The sequence below is a fragment of the Rhinatrema bivittatum genome, chromosome 4 (assembly GCF_901001135.1).
Source record: "Rhinatrema bivittatum chromosome 4, aRhiBiv1.1, whole genome shotgun sequence".
NCBI classification, from domain to species: Eukaryota; Metazoa; Chordata; class Amphibia; order Gymnophiona; family Rhinatrematidae; genus Rhinatrema; species Rhinatrema bivittatum.
Genome location: NC_042618.1, coordinates 227701763 through 227723206, shown reverse-complemented (window position 1 = coordinate 227723206; position 21444 = coordinate 227701763). Strand labels below are relative to the sequence as shown.

Sequence of the window (21444 nt, the reverse complement as noted above, 5' to 3'; positions counted from 1 at the left end):
GGTGCTATCTTTAAAAATGGCGTGGGCCATCCACTGCTCCTACCATTTGACAGGGGCCGGCCAATGGCACCGATAGCCCCTGTCACATGGTAAGGGCAAAGGGCCATCGGCGCCATTTTGATTAGGGGCAGCCGACGGCCGAGAGCGGGAGATAGCTCCCGGGACCCCTACTGGATAAATGTCAGATAAACGATTCACATCCCTACTTTCCACCTTGCTGTGCTTTGGAATAGACTTCTTGAGTTAGGCCACAAAGGGAGCACGACACTTATTGAAATCCAGTTTAAGAACTCACTGTTTTGAAACGGTTTTTAAAACCTCTTTACAATAAATGCACTTCTTACAGATTCTTGTTTGTCATATGTGTTTGTCTTGACTAGATTGCAAGCTCCGTGGAGCAGGAACTGTGTCCCATGTGTGTTTGTACAGCGCTGCATATGTCTAGCAGCACTTTTACAAATGAGAAATTGTAGTTCTGCCATGAAGTGGATGGTAGTAACTTTGTCAGTATAGTCGCCACTGGTAGCATTTGTTGGAGGTCATACATAATATTGCTTGGATGTCCTTTTACAAGCAGGATATAAAGTATAATAAAATAATAACTAATTTAAGGAAAACAGTGTTTGTTTTGATGCACTAGTTTACATTAATGTGTGTAAATTGTTGCCAAGGCTGAGGAAAATGGGATTGCCTCCAAGGTGTTTGGTTTCATCGACCTTTTGGACCTTAGCTCAGTTACACCTTCGGCCAAAACCGTGTCAGCTTTCTGATAAATGACACTAAACAGGCACTTCTGAGGTCATTTCAGTCAGTTCCAAATGTGTATCTGGGATGCAGTTGTATAGGTCTGTACTAAAGATCGGATTTCCAGCAGGCTGGCTGGTTGGCCGAGGGTGCATAAACCAGTGTCATTCTAACTTCTTTTGCATGATAAAGTTCAGAGGTTAGAATTGTACAATTTACTGTACTATGTGATCGCTAGGGATATATTTTAAGAGTGACGTGGGATTATCCAGTTTCTTTAAACATATGAGCATAAGTGGATAACTGTGGCACCCTTATGAGTCAGTAGGTAATTTTATTTGTGATGGGGGAACAAAATCCTTTCCTGTTTTCATTCTGTATCCTGTCCCGTCCCATCACATGGACAACTTTTCCAGTCAGGTGGTGGGGAAGATATGATTGTGGAAACAGAGACTGCTGAAATCTGGTGGTTCTAGTTGTTTCTACATCATGACTCAAAGGCATGCTACACCCTCCTCCAATGTTCCCTATAATATAATGTGGGCTGTGTGTGCAATAAAGTTCTCATGTGCAGCACAGTATACAAATTTAGGCACACTGTTCTTACAGTCTGCATTGTCTGTCGTTGTTAATGTTTGGCTTTTTATGTCCGTATCTGATTTAAGATGTTTACACTGTTGATGTAATCCTCCCAGAATGAGAAGTCACATGAGGTGGAATAGAAATTATTTAAATAAATAGCATGCACAGGAAAAGGAAATGTGTTTTCCTGTGTGCGCTTGTTTCGCAACCTCTGTTCATGTGTGTAAAGCTTACATTGCCTGCTTGCCAGCCTCTCTTTTCCCTATCTGCTTTCTACCCATTTAATAGGTGTCAGGGCTTAGGCAATCGCAGCCCCCACTAATGGCGCTTGTAACTTTTTTTTTTTTTTTTCTTTCCCCCCTTGGTAAAATGCTCTGTTGCCTTCTGCAGTTCATGACACCTGGTTTTCCCTGGTGGATCTAGGTACTAGCTTCTGAGATTTAACAAGTTCAGGTTGTCCCAGGCCAGCGTTGCTGGGGCTTCACTATTTGTGCCTACCCAATATTAGGACCTCTTGACTGACTGACTTTACAGGCTTAAACTGCAGATAATATCCTGTTTCTAATAGGGATGTGAATCTGGCTTCGGACGATTGAAAATATCGTATGATATTTTCAAAATCGTCAGAAATCGGGGGCTCCCCCAAAACGATAGGAAAACCCCACGATATTGTTCGTGGGGGTTCTCTTATCGTTTTGGGGGAGGGCGGGAAAAACGGCACACAAAAATAACCCCTAAACCCACCCGACCCTTTAAAACTAATACCTTAGCTTCCCCCCCCCCAAAAAACTTTTTACAGGTACCTGGTGGTCCAGTGGGGGTCCCGGGAGCGATCTCCCGCTCCTGGGCCGTCGGCTGCCACTAATAAAAATGGTGCCGATGGCCTTTGCCCTTACCATGTGACAGGGTATCCGTGCCATTGGCCATCCCCTGTCACATGGAGGGAGCACTGGATGGACCTGCCATCTTTAAAAATGGCACGGCCATTAGTTTTAAAGGGTTGGGGTGGGTTGTTTGTTTATCGGCTCGGGCGCAGCCGATAAAGCCCGGATTTTAAAAAGGTTACACGCGTAAAATCACGGGGACGCGCGTATGTCCAGAGGCATTGGGGAGTGGGCGGGCAGGGAGTGGGTGGGGCTAGAGGCCCTCGGCACAGCGGACATGCGTGTATGCCGGGTAGCGCGTGTGCAACTTTATAAAATCTACCCCATAGTGTGCACTTTGAAGTTTTTGTGTTCTGCTGTTAAATCCTTTTCTCCCTCATAAGTTTTTAATATATTTCCCTCTCTCTTAGGGCTGGATTTACTAATGCCGCAAGGCATAGTGAATCCCGCGGTAATGGGGGGCAGGGGGGTGAAACAGGGGGGCAGTCCTGCGATAGCCGGCAGCGAGCGCACCTCCGCGGTGCGATCGCTTCCGGTGTCGCGCCAAATAACTACACCATAAAAGGTGTAGTTCTTCAGCGCAAAACTGACAGCGATAAAGGTGCTTACCTTTCGCTGTCGGCGCAGTCTTCGCGGCGTCAGCCCCAGTGCCGCCCCGACGACTCCTCTTCCAGGGCTGACTCCGCCCCCATCTTGGTATCGCACGCGGTAAGGGACTTTTCGCGTGAGAAACGTCCCTTATTGTGTGTGATCCGCTTGGTAAATGACCCCCTTAGTGTGTACTTTTAGAAGGTGTTTTTTTCCACTGCTGTTTAATCCTTTTCTCCTGCATCAGAATTTATTAATCTGGGCTTATCCCATCTGTATATTTTCACAGTGAACTTGCTTGTAGACCAAAACTCTCCAGCTGATATTTATTAATAGCTCTCTGTACCACATTGTTTGGAATAGGCCTTGCCCACTGAAAAATTTCTTTTACATAGTATTTTTTGGCTAGTCTTTACATCACATTTCTTTTTTGAAAAGGGAGATAGTAAGAGCTTCTACCTATAAATTAAATGCTTTCCAGGATCTTCAGCAGGTATAAATACAAAACAGGTAATCAGTGCAATTATAGAGGAAAGTAAAGACTCTAATAACAATGTTATCATCTTTCTGAGGACCAATGACCTTGCTAGAAACAGTATCCAAGCAGTACAGAAAGATTTCTAGTATCTGGGGTACTGATATGCAGTACTGATATGACTTCTACAGTCTGGGGTACTAATATGCAAATATTTATATATTTATTTAATGAAAACATTTATATTACACTTATAATGACTCTGTCATGCTAAGCGAATTCTAGATAAAGCAAATAATATACGAACAAACAAAAAATAAAAAATATAAACATACAAAATAAATACAACAAAATAAATAAATCTTCATGTTATTTCAGTACCAAAGCATTCATTGCCTGCATAAATACCAACCATAGCTAATTCCAAATTAAACAAACTGCTGAAGCATCATGCACCTTCCCTAGACAAAATAGTTTTTAATGTTTTACAAAATACCCTAGAGTCATTGAGAGCCTGAATATCCTTGGACAAAGTATTCCATAACATAGGCCCATTGATTGAGATTGAATGCCTCATAGTATCTTTCTGGTGGATATTCCTAATTGAGGGCACTTCAAGATAGTGGCCCCTTGTAGATCTTAATGCTTTCCCGGGCACATAGGCCTTAAAAAGACTGGACAAGAATTCAGGGATTAACCCATAAGGGAAAAAGTACAGGATTACCTCTATGCCCAAGTCCATAATATAAAGCTTGTCGGAAGTAGGGACCCTTGTTACTGAGGGGTGATTGGCACCACTAGTGAGCAAGCCTACTAGGTCCACACCATTAACTGATAGAAGTCCTGAGGCAGGATGGACTAGAGCTTTGTCTATCCCAACCCCATTCCCTGCAGGTTAAGCCCTTGGGTTCCAGGGGCCCTAAGGCAATCCGAGACATGGATCCAAGCAAGCATCAGTTGAGGCAGGCAGAATACAGCCAAGATGGTGGACAGGCCGGAGATCAGGTCAAGCATCAGACAGCGTGAACACGGAACTGGCCAGAGGTCGAGACAGGCAGCATCCAAGCGAGGTCGGGTCCTCAGCGAGAGGTCAGAGCTGAGGTCAAAACCAGAGTCCATCTGAGGGACAAAGCAGGAGTACAGCCAGACAGACTGACAGGGACTAGGCAAGGTAAGGAACCACGGAGACAAGGAAGAAGCAAGGCCAAGACAAGAGCAGAGGCAAGGCAAAAACACCACAAGTAGAGCAAAATGCACTGGGGCATAAGAACACCAGGAAACCTGTTGCTGAGGCATCGAGAGGGAGTTCTGGGCCATATCATATAGCAGATGCTGATAACATGAAAGGGCGCCATGGGGATTTTCCCCCTGCAGCCCTTTTAAGAGACTGTGCTCTGGACTGCCAGAAGGTGGCGGCATGCGGCAGCATCTGAACCACGCTGCAGGCCAGTGGCTTCTTCGCTGTGCCGGCACTGTGACCGCACCAGCATCTGGGAGCTGGGCCATTGTGGCAGTGTTGAGGGTGAGTGAAGTGGCTCACAGACCCATGCTGTGAGCTGCCGATCGTAACACATAAGCAATGCTTGTGAAGCTACTCTGTCTGAATTTTCAAGAAAGCTCATTACCCAGTACAAAATGTTGCTAGCTGCAAATTTTATCGATTATCATAAGGCTTGGAGATAACTGCGCACAGTGGGAGTTAGTACCCTTAAGAGGAACATGGGTGTAACCTGCACAGAGTGGCAATTACTACCTTAAGAAGCTTGCTGGGCAGACTAGATGGACCATTTGGTCCTTTTCTGCTGTCATTACTACCGGTATGTTACTATGGCCTGGATTTTCTAAGTTTGAGGAACTTAGCAAATCCGGCGGTAAAGGTGGGTGGGGGGTGCGAAGCGGGGGACGGGCCTGCGAAACCCGGCAGCGATCACACCCAATAGCGCCACCATGAAAGGTGGCGCTATTGGGTGTGATACTGGCGGCGATAAGGATTCTTACCTTTTGCCGTCAGCGAAGTCATCGTGGAGTCTGCCCCGACTCCTCCCCTTCCGGTGTGGACTCCGCCCCGATTTAGATATCGCATGCGATACCTTTGGAAAATGACCCCCTATATTAGGTTCTCTGGGTAATAATTACGTCGTGTCTGGCATGTGCGACGTAATGATTTCACCCGGATTAGAGGGAGGGGCTTCAGGCAGTGAGAGAGAGCGCCGACATATAAATCATGGGGTCATCTAGTGCGGCAGCAGCACAGACGATAGAAAGGCTGATGGGGCTTTCTCAGACCCCACAAGTACAACAGTACAAAAGGAAAAAAATTGGAGGCACTGGCAGCAGAACAGCTGTTAGAAAAAGCAGAGCAACAGTGCCGACAGGAAAAGGCTGGTAGGGTTTCCTGGGCCCCATCAGCACAAAAAGAAAAATCCCCAGAATAAACAGAAGCATTGGCAGCAACGCAGCTGGTGAGGGGTTCCTGAGACCTACCAGCACAAAAAAAAAGCAATTAAAATAAATGGAGACACCAGCAGCAGAACTGGAAGATAACCTCAGAGCCAGAGGTGGATGGAGAGAAGGTGGGGGGGGGGGGGGGGGAGTGAGAAGAGGAGAGATCCGGAGGAGGGGCTGGAGGAGTTAGAGTAGTGGGGAGAAATGGGAGAATTTGAGGACTAGGGAAAGGGAGCAATGGGAGAGTGAAGGGGGGGCTGGGGGAAGGGAGAGGGTGAAGGGGAATAGAGTGAGCGGGAAGGGGGATCAGGGGGAGAGTGAGGTGGGAGGGACAGAGTTCAAAGAATTTATCCTGACACAGTCTCCCACTGTCCTCTGCGCACACATTATTCATACTTCCAACCCTCATGCACACACTATCCCCACACCACCAACCCCCACCTACCCCTACACACTCAGCCCTTCATATCCCCATCTGTACACACACACACACACACACACACACGAGTGAGGAGGAGGGGTGGGTAGTGTTCTTTTCCCACCCACCCACACCACTTACTCCCTTTACGCCACCCACGGAAAGCCCTGCCGCCACACCCATGTGCGCACACAGGAGGAGGGACTGCAATTATTTTGCAGGATCCATGCAGAATGGCACGGCCAGACCTTTTGACAGCCAGCCAAGCAACTCTCCCTCACTGCTTGTTCCATTTTCAGTTTTCGCAAGGCCATTAGAGAGGGGGGGCTTCAGTGGTAGTATTGCCATCCTGTCCTAAGGCAGATGGCCACATATTTATATTTGTAATGCCTGCCAGACTGAACAGTATAATTTTAATAGTTTGCAGAATATTCTTCATTGCCAACAAAAACGTATTTTCTCCAGCTTGTTTACTGACTCCTCCTGTGCATCTTCCTCAGGACTAATGTTCCTCTTATCTTATCACTTCAATAGTAGAACCATTTAGCCAGATTTCTTGCAATAATGTAAGTGGAAGCTTAAAAAAGAAGCTGTTTATTAGTGTGCAGTATTTCACAATGATATGACATTTAGAAATACATACTCTTTGTCAATTAAAAATGTTATTAGGACATGATTTTTGAAATTCTTTTGGCTGCCTTCTCATTATTACCCTGAGTTTGTAGGAGCAGTCATGATAACAGAAAGGTCACATTATTTCACTAACTGAATCTGATTGGTTTATATTTTCTGTGATGTCACTATATCCCCCCCAACACACTGCATGAAACAACTGGATTCTTTTCCATTGTAACGGTGGTCTGGTCTGGACCGGACTACTCCCAGAGAATTAAGGGAAATGCCCGTGAATGGCTTGAAGAATTTCAAAATGATGGCTTGGTAGTAAATTCTGTGATTAATTGTGGGTATATTACTGTTCAATGTACTTTTTGATATGAAATTTTATATACAATATAGCACAACATGCTTTTAAATGAGAAGTTCGGGTTTTGAAAGATCACCAAATGTTACTAACACTATACAGTTTTCCATTGTTTAAACATTTTTGTAACCATTTTGTTACATTTCTCACAGCTCTACAACTTTTACAGCTTTGGAAATAAAACACTTAATACAACTTAACATTAAACAACTCAATTTCTCTGCTGTTCCCTGTAAGTTATAGCATATGACTCAGTGGGCAGTTTTCCCTTGTAAATTTGCCATAAATGTTTTAATGAGTGTGTCCTCCACCCATTCTGTAGAGGGTATCCCTGGATCTCATAATTCAATGAATCCAGGCTGAGATCTTAGCATGTCCTCCTGTTCTGCTGCCAAAGCATGGAGGGGAATTCAGCATGGATCGTCTTACGCCTCCACAGTACTATGACTAACTAGCCATGTGTGTGTAACCCAGTTTTTCTCAGCTGCTGATTAGCCTTCCCCAAGTTATTCTTCTGGAGATTTGAGCTTAAATGTTTGTCAGAGTTCCACCCTGTTTTATTTGTACTAGTCTTCAAGCGGAAACACTACTTTTGTATCCATGATATTCAGACCTGAATGCTGATCACCAGGATACCTTCCCATTTCTACTATTATAAAAAAAAAAAAAACAACAACCACAAAAAACACTGAATACTGTGTTTTGGTATTCTCATAATTGCTGCTTTTCTATCTTTCCTGTAATTTCTGACATGCCCTTATAGTCTTAGCAGTTTTATTTGCTCAATTCTAGAGAGAGGACTTTTGGATTACCCTTACTAGGTGATGGCCATAGCATTGTAGAGAAGTCTTGATAAGATTTTTATTATATAGCATCTTTATTTTTTCCCAAAGGCTAGATATTGGGGTCTTTTTGTAACCAATAACACTAAAAGTTCATTTAGAAGTTGACAGTTTAACAAAACTTTAGTTAAGAGCCTTTTATTTTTTTGCTATTGTTGGAGTTTCTAAATTTTTCCTTTTGTTATCGTTAAGCATAAAGATTGTCAGCCCACCCTTCAGTGTCCTGGCCTCCTAACCCTGGCCCAAGAGATACATTTGTTAGGTCACATAGTGGACGAGACCTGGGAGGGCCGCTCTGTGGATTGGGAGTTTCCCACCTGGCCAACATGGAAAGTTGTCGCTCCTCTCCGCAGAACATATTCCTTTTCCCACACCTGTGAGCTCATTCAGTACAGGGTGCGGTGTCCTCCAACTGTATGCCGATGCTGTGAAGCTATCATAGGACTGGGAACACCAAGTGATGTGCTGACTGCAGTGTGCCTGGAACATCTTGCAGAACAAGAGAAAACGTGATGAGAGGCTGACCACATTGGCCAAAGGAGCATTTGTGTCTGTATTAGAGAGCCGGATGATCGGACACTTCAGTTTTGCCATCTACATCCCAAAGACTCAAAGTACTGTGTTGCTGAGATCACAGGTAATCACAATAGAGGAACTGTGGCTTGCTATTACTAAACTGGAGCTTTATTGGGCTGGATGGGATTGATCTGATGATTCATGAGAGAGTCCAAAGTCTCTATTTAAAAGTAAAATTTACAGGAGTTCGCTATGAAATTGGAGGATCTACAATTCTTTCTTACTGAAGGATAACTTGATTTTAAGATGGAAAATGGAAATGATAGAGAATATCACAAGGAAATATTTTTTTTATTAAAATTTCTTGGGCTACCTAACATTATATCTCATGGTTTGCTTACAAGATGATTTTTGAGAGTTTAAAAATCCCTGAAATGGCATTACCAGCTTTGGCCAAGGTGTTTCACTTTCTTGTGGACATACATAAAAGAAACTAGACAAGGTGGAAGGAAAGTTATCTATCTATCTTTCAATAACCTGGATCTGACCAGTTTTCTTGAGTTACTGCCATGCTCATGGGGTTTGTTTAAAAGGGTGGATAGGAGTATTACTGAGGTACTTGATCAGATGACAAGTTGGGTGGAGGTGGATTGTTACCAGCCAAACTGGTGGATGGTGAGTACTGAAAGCAGTTAATCAGAGAATGGGATAATGAGAATTGGGGTGACTAGGAATGTTCTTGGAGTGTTGATGGGAAGTCAGAGAGAGGGTGAGATAATTGAAGTAATTGTGGAGTGGAGGAATACCTAGCAGAACAGTAGACTGAAAACTAGGAAATCCTGCTGATGCTCTTAGATACCTCTGGGGACAGGGAAATATCTACTGTACCTGAATGTAACTCATCTTAAGCTAATGATGAAAAAAGGTGTGAGCTAAATCTAAATAACTACTTTTTAAAAAGGTGTACTCTAGTGGTTTCCTTGACACTTAAAATGGACAGAAACTGGCAGTTGAAGTGCTTCTTTGCAATCATTTTTCTTGGGAGCAAAAATGTCTTACTTAATGGGTGCAAAGCCACTTGGGTGAAAAAAGAAGACTTGTATGGTATTGCAAAATCAAATGTTGGCAATTGGGGGCCTTTTTTCTTTATTAAAAGTACAATTTCCTGTAAGATATTTTAAAAAAGGCTAAGTTCCTAAATTTAGGCCTCTAAATTCTAAAATTCCGGAGGAATTGGTGAAGACCAAAACTGAGAAGGATTTCAAAGAGGCGTGGGATAAACACTGTGGATCCAAAGTATAGAGGATATGAATGAAGTGAAGAGGCATGGGGGCGGCTTGTGGGAATGACGGCTACTACCTGGAGATTAATATCCTTATTCAATAAACATACACACGGCTTTTGTGACTCCAACATTGCTCTATGCTTCAATGGCAAGAGGAAATGGAAAAAAAAAAAGGATTTGCATCCACAAAAAAAGCAGGGGAGTAGCTTGCTTGATACGGCAGTTACTACCCCTATACAATTAGCTAGATACTTCACTTAGATGCAGCTCCAGCACTGCTAACTACATCGATGGCGGGGGTAGAAGGGAAATAGATCGATGGCGGGGGTGGAAGGAAAATAGAACAAAAAGTCACTTACAACGGACAAGAGAAAAAGATAAGTATGGGGAAAAAAAAGTGAAAGCTTGCTGGGCAGACTGGATGGACCGTTTGGTCTTCTTCTGCCGTCATTTCTATGTTTCTATATATGTAAATTAGGTCTCTAAGGGGGTCATTTTCTAAAGCTAGCGCATGCGAAAAGGGACGTTTCGCACACGAAAAGTCCCTTTTCGCATGCAATAGCTAAAAAAGGGCAGAGTCGGGGCAGCATCTGCCCCAGAAGAGGAGGAGTCGGGGCGGATGCCGTGAAGACAGCGTGGATGGCGAAAAGGTAAGGAGCCTTTTCGCTTCCAATTTTGCGCCCAGTAGCACCACCTTTTACGATGGTGCTATTGGGTGCAAAAGCCAGCAGCGATCGCAGGCCTGTGCCCCCCACTTTGCCCCCCTGCACTGCGCGATTCACGCCGCCGCTGTGTTTTAGAAAATCTAGGCCTAAGTTAGGGACTCGTTTTCAGCTGAAAATCCACATACATTTCAGAGTTTAAACGTTAGGCTCCTAAATGTAGATCTGCTGGAGACAATTTTCAAAGTGTTTAGGCTCCTAAATTAGCGCTTTTAAATTAGGGATGAATTCCTAAATTTAGGATCCTAGTTTGCTTAAGCTCCTAACTTTAAGTTCCTAAAAAGTGTGTAGCTATGGGGGTGGAGTTAGGGCAGGGAATAAAATTAGGGGCTTAGCATTGATTTTCAGAACTAGGCACCTAACTGAGGACCCTAAATTTAGGTAAATAAATAGCAGGCCTAAATTTAGGAGCTTAACGTTTTGAACAGGTCTTTCAGTGAACCCGCTAGCACATCCCTGAGCTCCCTTAGTATCATGGGATGTACCCATTTAGCCCCATGGTCTTGTCCACTTTCAGTTTTCCTAGCTCTTCCCAAACATTCTCTTCTGTAAATGGGGTTGTGTCTACCCTACTTCCATCTACAGTGTTGTCAATCAGCAACAGTCCATCTCCAGAGTCTTCTTTAATGAATACCGAACTGAAGTATTTGTTTAAATTTCTGCTATTTCTTAATCTTTTTCCACACATTGCTCTTTGTCACCTTTCAGAATCACAATACCACCTCAGCCCGTCCTTTCTTTGATATATCTGAAAAATGTTTGGTCACCTTGCATTACCTCTTTGGCAATTCATTCTTCTGTTTGACCTTTTGCTTTCCTGATTTCTTTCTTGGTCTCCCTCACTTTCACACGTTTTCTTCCCTGTCATCCTTTTTTTGGATGCAGTTCTTTCTGCCTTTTGTTATGGTTAAGCAGTGTTTGGGTGGATTCTTGGGTACTGTGGCAGATGACCACGCCCACGGGGAGGGGCCCCGTGGGGAGCCACAGTACTGGGCTAGACTCAGGACGCACAAACACAGATCTTTTATTGTACAGCTCAATGTATACCTCCAGAGGTGGCAGTAGTGAGCTAGTCTGGTTGTAGCAGTCTCGGGACCCTCAGCAGAGGGGACCTTCTCACCCCGTTGGTATAGGGGAATTCCGGTGTAGGTTTCCCAGCAAGGCAATGCTGTAGATGAAATAGACTGATAGATTACTCACTAGATGGTAGCTGTAGGTATGTGATTCCACCAGGCTGAAGAAGATTGTACTGGCACCGAGGCAGGGAGAGCAGGCCCTTGAGGAGCGAGTAACTGATCCCTGTAAGGCACCTGAAATAAAGCAGAGGGCCCCCGAGGAGCGGGTACCCAGGTTAGTCAGTACCCCAAAGGGCAGAGAGAGAGCTTCCAGGGGCAGCAAGGAAGCGGCAGAGTAGCATTGACCAGCCGAGACCAATCGTTGCTAACTCAACTAGCTAGCAAGTAAGGGCAGGCTAAATACCCGGATGACGTGTCATCACTCGAGGGGGACGCCCCCGAGCTTCGCGCCAATGTTGGAATAAAGATGAGGGTAGCACATGCGCGCGCAGCCTAGTAGGCCCTTGGGAGAAACATGGTGGGAGGCAACACCATAGCCATTCCGGGACGCCGGAGAGGGCAGCTTGCAGATGTGGCGGTAGCCATTTTCCCAAGGTAAGCGGGAGGAGCCATTAACAAGGTGAGGCAAATGGGGCGAAGCCATCTAGGACCGACGGACGCAACACCTTTATTTTTTCAGCCACCTCCTTTGAGAGCCAGAACGGTTTCTTTTTCCTCTGACCTTTAATTACTTTTCTGACATAAAGATTTTTTTTGTCTTTGTAATAGCTCCTTTTAATTTGGTCCATTATTGTTCTATATCACCAATTTTCTCCCAGTATTCTAGTTCTTCCGTTATGACAAAGTCCTTATTTTTGAAATTCAAAACTTGGATCTTTGTGTGACTTCTCTGTATCCTATTTGCTATATCAAACCACACCATCTAATTATCACTGGTGCTCAAGTGGGCACCTTCCAGGACATTAGAAACATTAACCCCATTAGTGATCACTAAGTCAAGTATCACTCCCTTCCTCATAGGTTCCATTACCATTTTTGAGAAGAGACTCTTGAAAAGCATCCATTATTTCTATTTCTTGTAGATTCCACAGAAGGTATACTCCAATCTATATACAGCAGATTAAAATCTCCAGTGAGCAACACGTCTCCCTTCTTTCCCACCTTTTAGATGTCTTCCAACAGATCTCTGTCCAGTTATTTTGTTTGAGTCGGAAGCCTGTGGACCACACCAATGTAAATGGAAGTGCCATCTTTTTTTTAGGACAGCCCATAATGCTTCTTCCCTACCCCATGTCCATTGCATTTCAGTTGCTTAGATATCGTTTTTGACATAGAGAGCTACTTCTCCCCCTTTTCTGTCCTTTTTGACCTTCCTTAATGAGTTATAGACTGTGATGGCCATATCCCAGTCATGAGAATTGGTGAACCATGTTTCTACAACAGCAACAATGTCCAAGTCTGCCTTCACCATTAAATCCTGTAGCTCTGGGATTTTATTGCCCAGACTACACGCATTTGTACTCATAGCTTTCCAATTTTTCTCCTTTAGTTTGCTGCTTATTCTAGTCACCTTTTCTTGATATTTTGAGCTGATTGAACTTGGAACCTCACTGTAATTCTGTCGCAGCTGTGAGACACTGCATCCCTATGACCTGAAGTACCTCACCTGGAAGGTCAGGTTTTTGGTGGTGATCACTTCGATGTGCAGGATTAGTGAGCTCCAGGATATAGTAGCTTATCCACCATATACCAAATTTTATCATGATAGGATGGTCTTATGCACCCATCCTGTCTTAGGTGGTGTCGGAATTCCATCTTAACTAGTCAATCATCCTTCCAACATTTTTTCCCAGGCCAGTGCCCTGGAAAACAAGTACTGCACAGTTTGGATTGCAAAAGAGTCTTCGCCTTCTACTTGGAGTGGACTGAAGCCCATAGAAACTCCACCCAACTTTTTTTTTGACACAGATTGGGGATTGCCATTGCCAAACAGACTATATCTAATTGGCTAGCAGTTTGCACCTCCTTCTGTTACTCCCAGGCAGAGCTGAATCTGATGGGCCATGTCAAGGCACACTCTTTCCGAGCCATGGCAACATCAGTGGCTCACCTGTGATCAATCCCCATGGAGGAGATCTGCAAGGCTACAATGTAGAGTTCTCTCCGCACATTCACATCTCACTACTGTTTGGACAAGGATGGCTGATGCAGCAGTAGGTTTGGCCAGTCTATCCTGTGGAATTTGTTTGAAGTGTAGAACCCAACTCCTTCCCCTCCTAGGGGGAATTGCTATAAATTAGTTTGATATCCTGGAAAAACATTTTTCACATACAAATTGCCTGTTGGAATATGAAAATATTCTGAAATAAAGACAATGAACCAACAACAAAGCTACCAAAAACTGAAAACTCTGAAAATACCTTTTAAGTAGTGAAGAAAAATGTGAGATTTGTTTTCTCCAAGTCAGTAGCTATCCCAGATGGTCCTTGAGTTAAAACTGAGAGCTCTTTGGTGGAATCTTGATAATTAACAGCTGTTTTGACATGGACAGGCAGCAAGATTAAAATTGTGTGGTCATATAGTGTTATACACATGGCAGAATGTGCTTTCAACCAGAAAGAGAACTCTATTCACTATTCAGCTCTACCCATTTTTATTTCAGATTAGAGAACATTCTACTTTAAACAAAATGTTTATAAGAATTGCTTCACCAAGGAGGAATGCATAGGGCCTTTCATGCTACTGCTTCCAAGTGAAGTACTTCTGTGTCCATCTCTTTGTGTAGGCATGCACATAAATGTGTTCAGTATGATTTACAAAAAAGTCTTATGAATGTTATATATAGATATATATAAAATGTGTATTTTCATAATCTTAATTTACAGGGACACTGTCCTATATAAGTAAACGTAGTCACTGGTTCTCAGTAGCTAAAGGAGCTGTTGCATTCTCCACTCTGTGGCTCTAGCCCCCTTCCATGTGATATCTCACCATAATTGATAATTTATCATAAATAAATTAATGTTGATACTCCTTGACATCAGCTGTTTCATTTTCTCCTATGTGTCAGTGCTTCTATTTCCCTTCAGTATAGAACACATTACCTAATAGGGATGTGCATTCATTTCTCTTTTTTTTTTTTTTTTTTTTTGCTAGTTCATGTAACATTTTTAAATGCATAAAATTTAGATTTTTATGCTTGTAAAATAACATTTATACGCATAAACTACGAAAATGAATGAAACAAAATCACCCCAAAATAAAAAAGTCAAAATGAATGAACCGAACCAAATATTTTTTGTGCATTATCCTAATTTCTAATTTTAAACAAAGTGTGATGGCAGATAAGTAATGGATAACAAATTTGGAAGATTTTTAAAAAAAATATATACTACCTACTGATTTCTTTATAGAAGCTGAAGATGCTGTGAACGATCTACTGCTGATGATCCATAGAGCTTCTTTAATTCATTAATACACTCCACCATCCACTCTAACAGCTCTGGATTGACCACTGTTGGAAACAGGATACTGGGTTTGATGGACCTTTGGTCTGACCCAGTATGGCATTTCTTATGTTCTTATGGCTTGGTAGGTGTAGCTCTACCATCATAGAAGCCGCAGAGATCATTAAGATCTCAAAACAAAGGATTACGTGCTGTGACATCATTACAGAACACTCATCTAACTAAAATAGACTGTGGGTTCTCAATAGCAGGCCCAAGATAATGGAACTCTCTGCCTGAACCTCTACGACTGACTCCAGACACAAAGAAAAAACATGGTTATTTCAAATGCCTATAATCATCTGAACTCGGAGAATGCACCCTCAAGAACAATTTTCCAGTCAATGTACATGTCTATCAATAATATGTACGTCATTTTGTAAACCGTTGTGATCTTTTATTTGGAATGATGATATATAAAATAGCTAAATAAAAATGGCATTTCAAAACTGGTTTAGTAGGCTGATCAGCAATTTATGCTCATTTGTTATCCATGAATCTTCTGAAAAGATCATCACTGGGTCTCTTCAAGGTTCTATTAGGCCCAAAACGTTTTGTATATATGACTTTGTCCTATTTCATCCATACTAAATACAGCAAAAGCAACAACATGTGGCAACATCTTATGAACAATAAATACTTGGTAAACAGAGAACTAAGTGTCTTTTTATTTTTTCTTTCAGTTCACATCGCACATGTAACTTTCTGTAAAAGTACATCAGTGGCAATTATTGCCTCAATAATGAGCCTTGCCAGCATGTGAGGAGCAAGGGTTGACAAATCCCAGTGGAAGCTAATTTCGTGACTATTCTTAATTCAGGACAACAGAGGATTATGTTTATTGCCAAACTATGTAATGAGGCATTTGGATGTGGAGAGTTGATCATCTTGTTTGTCAAGCAAGTCCAGTTTGTTTTCAGAGGTGAATTGGGTGCAAGTAATAGTCAAGGAGCTTTGAGAGACGTCACCCTACCTGGGGGCATTTGCCATGAGTTGTCATGTTGTAGATGTGGTATGATCGAGAACCATGCCACACCTACTAATGTCTGACTAGAATTTATAAAATGGTTCAAGCTCCTTTGTCTCCAACTGAACAATTTGCATAGGGCATTCAGTTTCATTTTTAAATATGCATATTTAGAATGAAGCACACAGTATTCCATCAGCTCTATTAGACTGCAGTGCTGCTGTTTGGTGTTATCTGACAGTTAAGGGAAAAAAATTATTTTCAAACCATTACACATCTTTTTGTCAGTATGTTAATTACTGAAAATAATCTCTTGAATCCATTTTATGCCTATGATGAGCAGGGAGGAAGACCACGGAGCTCACCGTCTGGTGAATTTTCTTCAGTTTTCAGATTTTGAGTTAATTTGTCATGTCATTTGTACTCGTGCCCCCAATGAGCTGGCCCGGTGTTTGTGCACCACCATGTGGGAGACCCAGAATAGATTTCAGAGCTCTATTTTATTTTATTTTATTTTTTGGCACTGGCAAATTAATTTTATTATTATTTATTGTGTATTTAGCACATGCCTTTTTATCGGTAGCTCAAGGCAAGTTGCATTCAGGTATTGTAGGTAAAGTGCAATGCAGAGCACGTGTTTTCAGTCCCTGGGGACGAGGGCGTCTTTGCTGTTGTGCAGTAGTAATACCTAGTGGCCAGACCTGTGAGAGTGCATGCATGCTGGGTAATGGAAGGAAGCGAGGTCTCTGGCCCCTGCCTGAGGACTGTGACTGCAGTGGCTGCTGGGCTTAGATGGGAGAGCTTCTAAAATGAAAGGGAAACACCCTGAGTAATTGCAAATTGACTCACCGCATCTCTAGACCAGGCAAGTCTGGTTCTGTGTAGACTGGAAGCCCAAGCTAGCAGGAGGAAACTGCTGGGCTAAATACATAAAATCTGTTCTGCTGCTAATATTTATTTGCTTTTCCTATTTATTGCTCGCCTTTTCAAGTTAGGAGCCTGCTCAATGCGAGGTAGAAAGCATAACATTTACAAGTAAAAACAGATATTGCATACAATAATCTCTAAACACATATTTGTTCTGTTTGTAAAAACTTGATTAATACTTGCAACATTAGTTTTACTTACAAACAGCATAATTCAGTTGGATTCTCCTGTCCTTTCTTGACACCAATTGAAAAATAACCTTTGAGCAGTCCCCAGGTTAAGAAAAAGGTTGCTTTTAGGTATGTCTACATCTGCGTCCTTAGCACATGCACCATCTTAATTAATCGCCTTTACGTTGTACTAGAAATTATCAATGTCTATTATAATTAGGTGTATCCAGTTTAGACAGCACTTTCAGATCTGGCAATTATAAGATGCTCTTTTTAAGTAGCAGCAGACATCAACCATCTGCCCTCTCTTCTCGGCCCTAAAGCAATCTCCTTCATAGTGCACCCAGACCTGACTGGCCCTGACCAGCACCACAGCACTTGGCACTGCAGCCTGACCCACGTGTGTCTTTTATGTGGGGTATGTTGCCATTTATTTGTAAACTACCTTGAGCTGTCTTATGTAGGTCAAGGAAGGTGATGTAGACAGTTTTGTAAATTAAATAGAAATATCAGCTTTATAGTTTTAAAAGTTGCGTGTGTGTGTGTGTGTGTGTGTGTGTGTGCGCATGTACTTTAATGTTGATATGAAACCTGTATAGTTCCTGGTATGTTTGGAGCAGAATTATTTCGGATTATCTCATATACCATTAACCATCCTATGTGCTTGCAATATAAAGTACTGTTTACTTATATTTGTTCTGTGACATATTTTGAAGTTGTGGGTTCCTACTTTAGGCTGTCTTCATGCAGAGTAACTGACATGTTTCTTTTGTGATATTTGGTACACAAGAGTAAGTTAATAGGTATACGTTTGCTTTCTGCCAGCCTATTCTTGCATATGCTCTTGCATAGTATATGATGTATGCATGGATGTTGACGCTCTTACATTATTTTACGTGCTTATGTATGTGAGTGTGTGTGTGTATGTATGTATATATATATATATATATATATATATATATATATATACACACACACACGTATAAAAAAGGGCATATGGTTAAAAAAATAAAATTAAGTATTTTTCCTTCATCTTAGTCTCACTGTCCTGTTTTTCTTGTTTTTGTTTTTGATAGGCTCTTGATTGAGTTTGGAGCTCTTGGAGCGAGAGGGGAGCAAAGGTAAAAAGATGAGGTAATGCTGTGAACGCTTCTTTTGTTGGAGATGGGGAAATGGGTCCTCCAGTTACCTCAGATGAATCAGAAGTGAGGCTTTTGCTTTGTGGAATGAGCTTTCGGTAGCAACACATCAGCAAGGGAAGGAAGAAGAGAGGCATTCACTTCAAGGGCTCTTTTTTTTTTTTTTTTGAGGAAGAAGAAAAAAAATGGATTTCACCTTTTTTCTTTTGCCAGTCACCACCAGCATGACCTCATACATTTACAATACAATGGCGGGGTTAAGCCTTTGAGCATAGAACGATTACATCATTGTCATAAATTTTAGGAGGGGAGGAGGAAGTGGTGTGGTGGTGGTGGTAAAAATCGGCTGCTAATCATGGCTGATGAAATGCCCAAGACTCGGCTTATGGCTGCTGAGAGATTGGTGGCATTGCTGGAGGGTGCCACAGAGAAAATGTTGCTGATTGATAGCCGACCCTTTGTGGAATACAATACCGCCCATGTACTGGATGCCATCAACATCAACTGCTCCAAACTGATGAAGCGAAGGCTACAGCAGGACAAAGTGTTGATTACAGAACTCATCCAGCATTCAGCAAAGCAGAAGGTAAGCTGGGGCTATGTTTGTATGTGTACTTTGGGCTGGTTTGGCTTATATTGATTAATAATTTTTTTTTTTAACATCCATCTAAGCATATACAGTATAGTTCATTAAAAAAAAATTCTGACCTAGAAATGCATGAAATGGTGTGGAGCAAGGATTAAAAATCGAGATTTGACTTTAAATCAGAGTAATAAGGTATCTGATCAACCTAGGCTTAAGTATTCTTTTAGTAAGAAGGCAAAATGTATGAGAGAACTTAAATCCATACAGGCTCATTCTGGCAGTGTTTCACTAAAGCAGGGATGTACCGTGTTCCCTGCTGCTCAGGAATGCAGCAGTCCTTCTCCCCGTCATCTGGCATTAAAGGTCTGGTAGAGATGTGCGCTGTCTTCTGAAAATACAAAGATGACTGCTGGTGGCCGTGAAGAAACCCACAGGCACTGTCATTCTGTAAATGGAGCCTCCCATCAACAAACTGTTGCCTTTTTAACAGGCTTCACAGTCGTTTTTAAATCATGCTTTTTCCTCAGATCTCTTTGCTAACTTTAAAAGAAAGCTACATCCGCTATCCAGTATTTTACAAGTATACACTGCAAATAGTGCACACCCCCTTTCAACTGAAAATACTTTAAAGTCATTTGTATATTTTTTTTCTTCAGTTTCCCCTGCAAAAACTGGGAGTAGCCATGTTTGGAAGAGTGTCAAATCACATGCAGCGGGATCTGATTGATTAGCTCACACAAATTTACATGTGATGTCATGTGCAACATAATCCATATCCTAGAAAGATGAAGCTGGAAGGAACCTGGAGGCTATGAAGTCCATGTTCCTACAGACAGGATCTGCAGCACTTCCATCATCTCAAATAATGTTTGCGTAACTTTTTCCAGTGCTGACAGCTAGAAAGATTTTTCCCTAATACCCTGCCCTAAATCTCCCCTGCTTTCATTTTAAGCCCATTATTTCCTGGCCTGCTCCCACTGGAGATGAAGGATACTGCACCTTGAAGATATTGTGCTCTGCCTTGAAGAGTCTGTGAGGACTGGAAAGGCAGATCATCTTATTTAATAAATCTGTTGCCATACTCATCATAGGCCGAGTGTATGTGATTTTATAATTTTCTGTCTTGCTAAAAACATAACTGCTGTTTGAGTGGCCAGGGATCTGCTTCAAGAAAATGAAATAACTACTTAAAACTACAATTTTTAATTTACTTGGGACAAGTAACTTGCTTGCCATGATTATTTTTTGTAAAGACTGCATTTTTATTCTGAGTTATGTTTTTGGGACAGTGTTTCTCTTCTTGTTCTATAGAGCAGTGCAAATGCAAAATTATTATCTCTTATACTACAGAAGGTATTGCTCAGTGCATCCATTAACTTAAAAAATAAAAATTATAGCAGATACATAAGGCTTGTGACAAATGATTTAAAATCTGGCTTGTCGCCTCAAATGTTGTAGTATAGGAATCCCAAGCTGTGGGCCTTGAATACGGGCCACAAAAAACCCCCAGCATTTTGGTCACACTGCCAGGAAATTCTAAATTCAGAAAGCAGGATAGAAAGGCAGCAGCTTGCCAATAATTTCAAACAGCTTTTACATTTTCAGCATCCCAGAAGTGGAAAATACCATATTTTGATTTTGGAATAATTTTTTATTTTGTCGAGTGCTCTATGATTTGGCAATAACTCCTAAGTGGATCGTAGACGAAAGGGCTGGGGAACCACTACTCCATACTATAGTTACTGTAACCACATTGTTGAGAGGCAAGGTGAGCGCTGTAGTGCAGTGATTTTTGTGGAAATGTAATAGTTGCTGTGCAAGATGCCTCCTTGTGTAACGCCTTCTCTCATACAGTGGGGGTGGGATATGACCAGTGCTGACCAAATGCAACTGTGCCTAACTGCGGAGGAAATCTTCCGCTGTAACACAAGAGACATCATGGTACAGGACCGGCAGAATAAGTAGCTTCTTATTCTGAGGTTATTTTAGTAGGGGCTCCAGTGCGTCACAGCGGTGGCGACCCCAAAGTGTCTTGCTGAAATCCCGAAACTGGTGGTGCAGTACGTTGTCTTGCAGATTTTTCTTTTTAGCCTTTAGTTTGCATCAATCCGTCATCAGAAATACTGTCTGCCAGGCCTATGCAAGTTTTATTTTGTGCGCGAGATTGCGTGTGTATGTGTTCCATATGCACAGGAGATAGGAAGGGATTTTGGGAGCGAGCTCAACACACATTTTATTTTCATGTCATTGTAGTACACCAGCTCACTGCAGCCTGAAGCCGTGGGCTGAGTTCACTGCTGCTGGTTGATGTGTTTCAGGTGGAGATTGATTGTGAGCAGCAGGTGGTGGTGGTTTATGATCAAAGCTCCCAGGATGTTTCCTCTCTGTCCTCAGAGTGTTTTCTTGCCGTGCTGCTGGGAAAGCTGGAGAAGAGATTCTGCTCTGTGCACCTGCTTTCAGGTAAGAGGCAGTCCAAACCAAAAGTGGTGGGGACATTTAAATGCTATTTTATGTCGTCCCCTGTAATAGGAATACAAAGGACTTGCCTTTTGGGGGTGGTGGCGGCCCGTGACGTGATTTGCCAGACTGT

The 21444-nt window shown here is 42.4% G+C and overlaps 1 protein-coding gene across 1 annotated transcript in view; it reads left to right on the top strand.

The window, feature by feature from the left end:
* The window catches only part of DUSP16 (dual specificity phosphatase 16), a 132804-nt gene that overhangs the window by 74995 nt on the left and 36365 nt on the right, over positions 1-21444 (top strand). The window contains exons 3-4 of the mRNA XM_029599803.1: positions 18206-18854; positions 21173-21314. Coding sequence (XP_029455663.1) covers positions 18624-18854; positions 21173-21314 — 373 coding nt within the window. The 5' untranslated portion in view covers positions 18206-18623. The remainder of the gene's footprint in view (positions 1-18205; positions 18855-21172; positions 21315-21444) is intronic.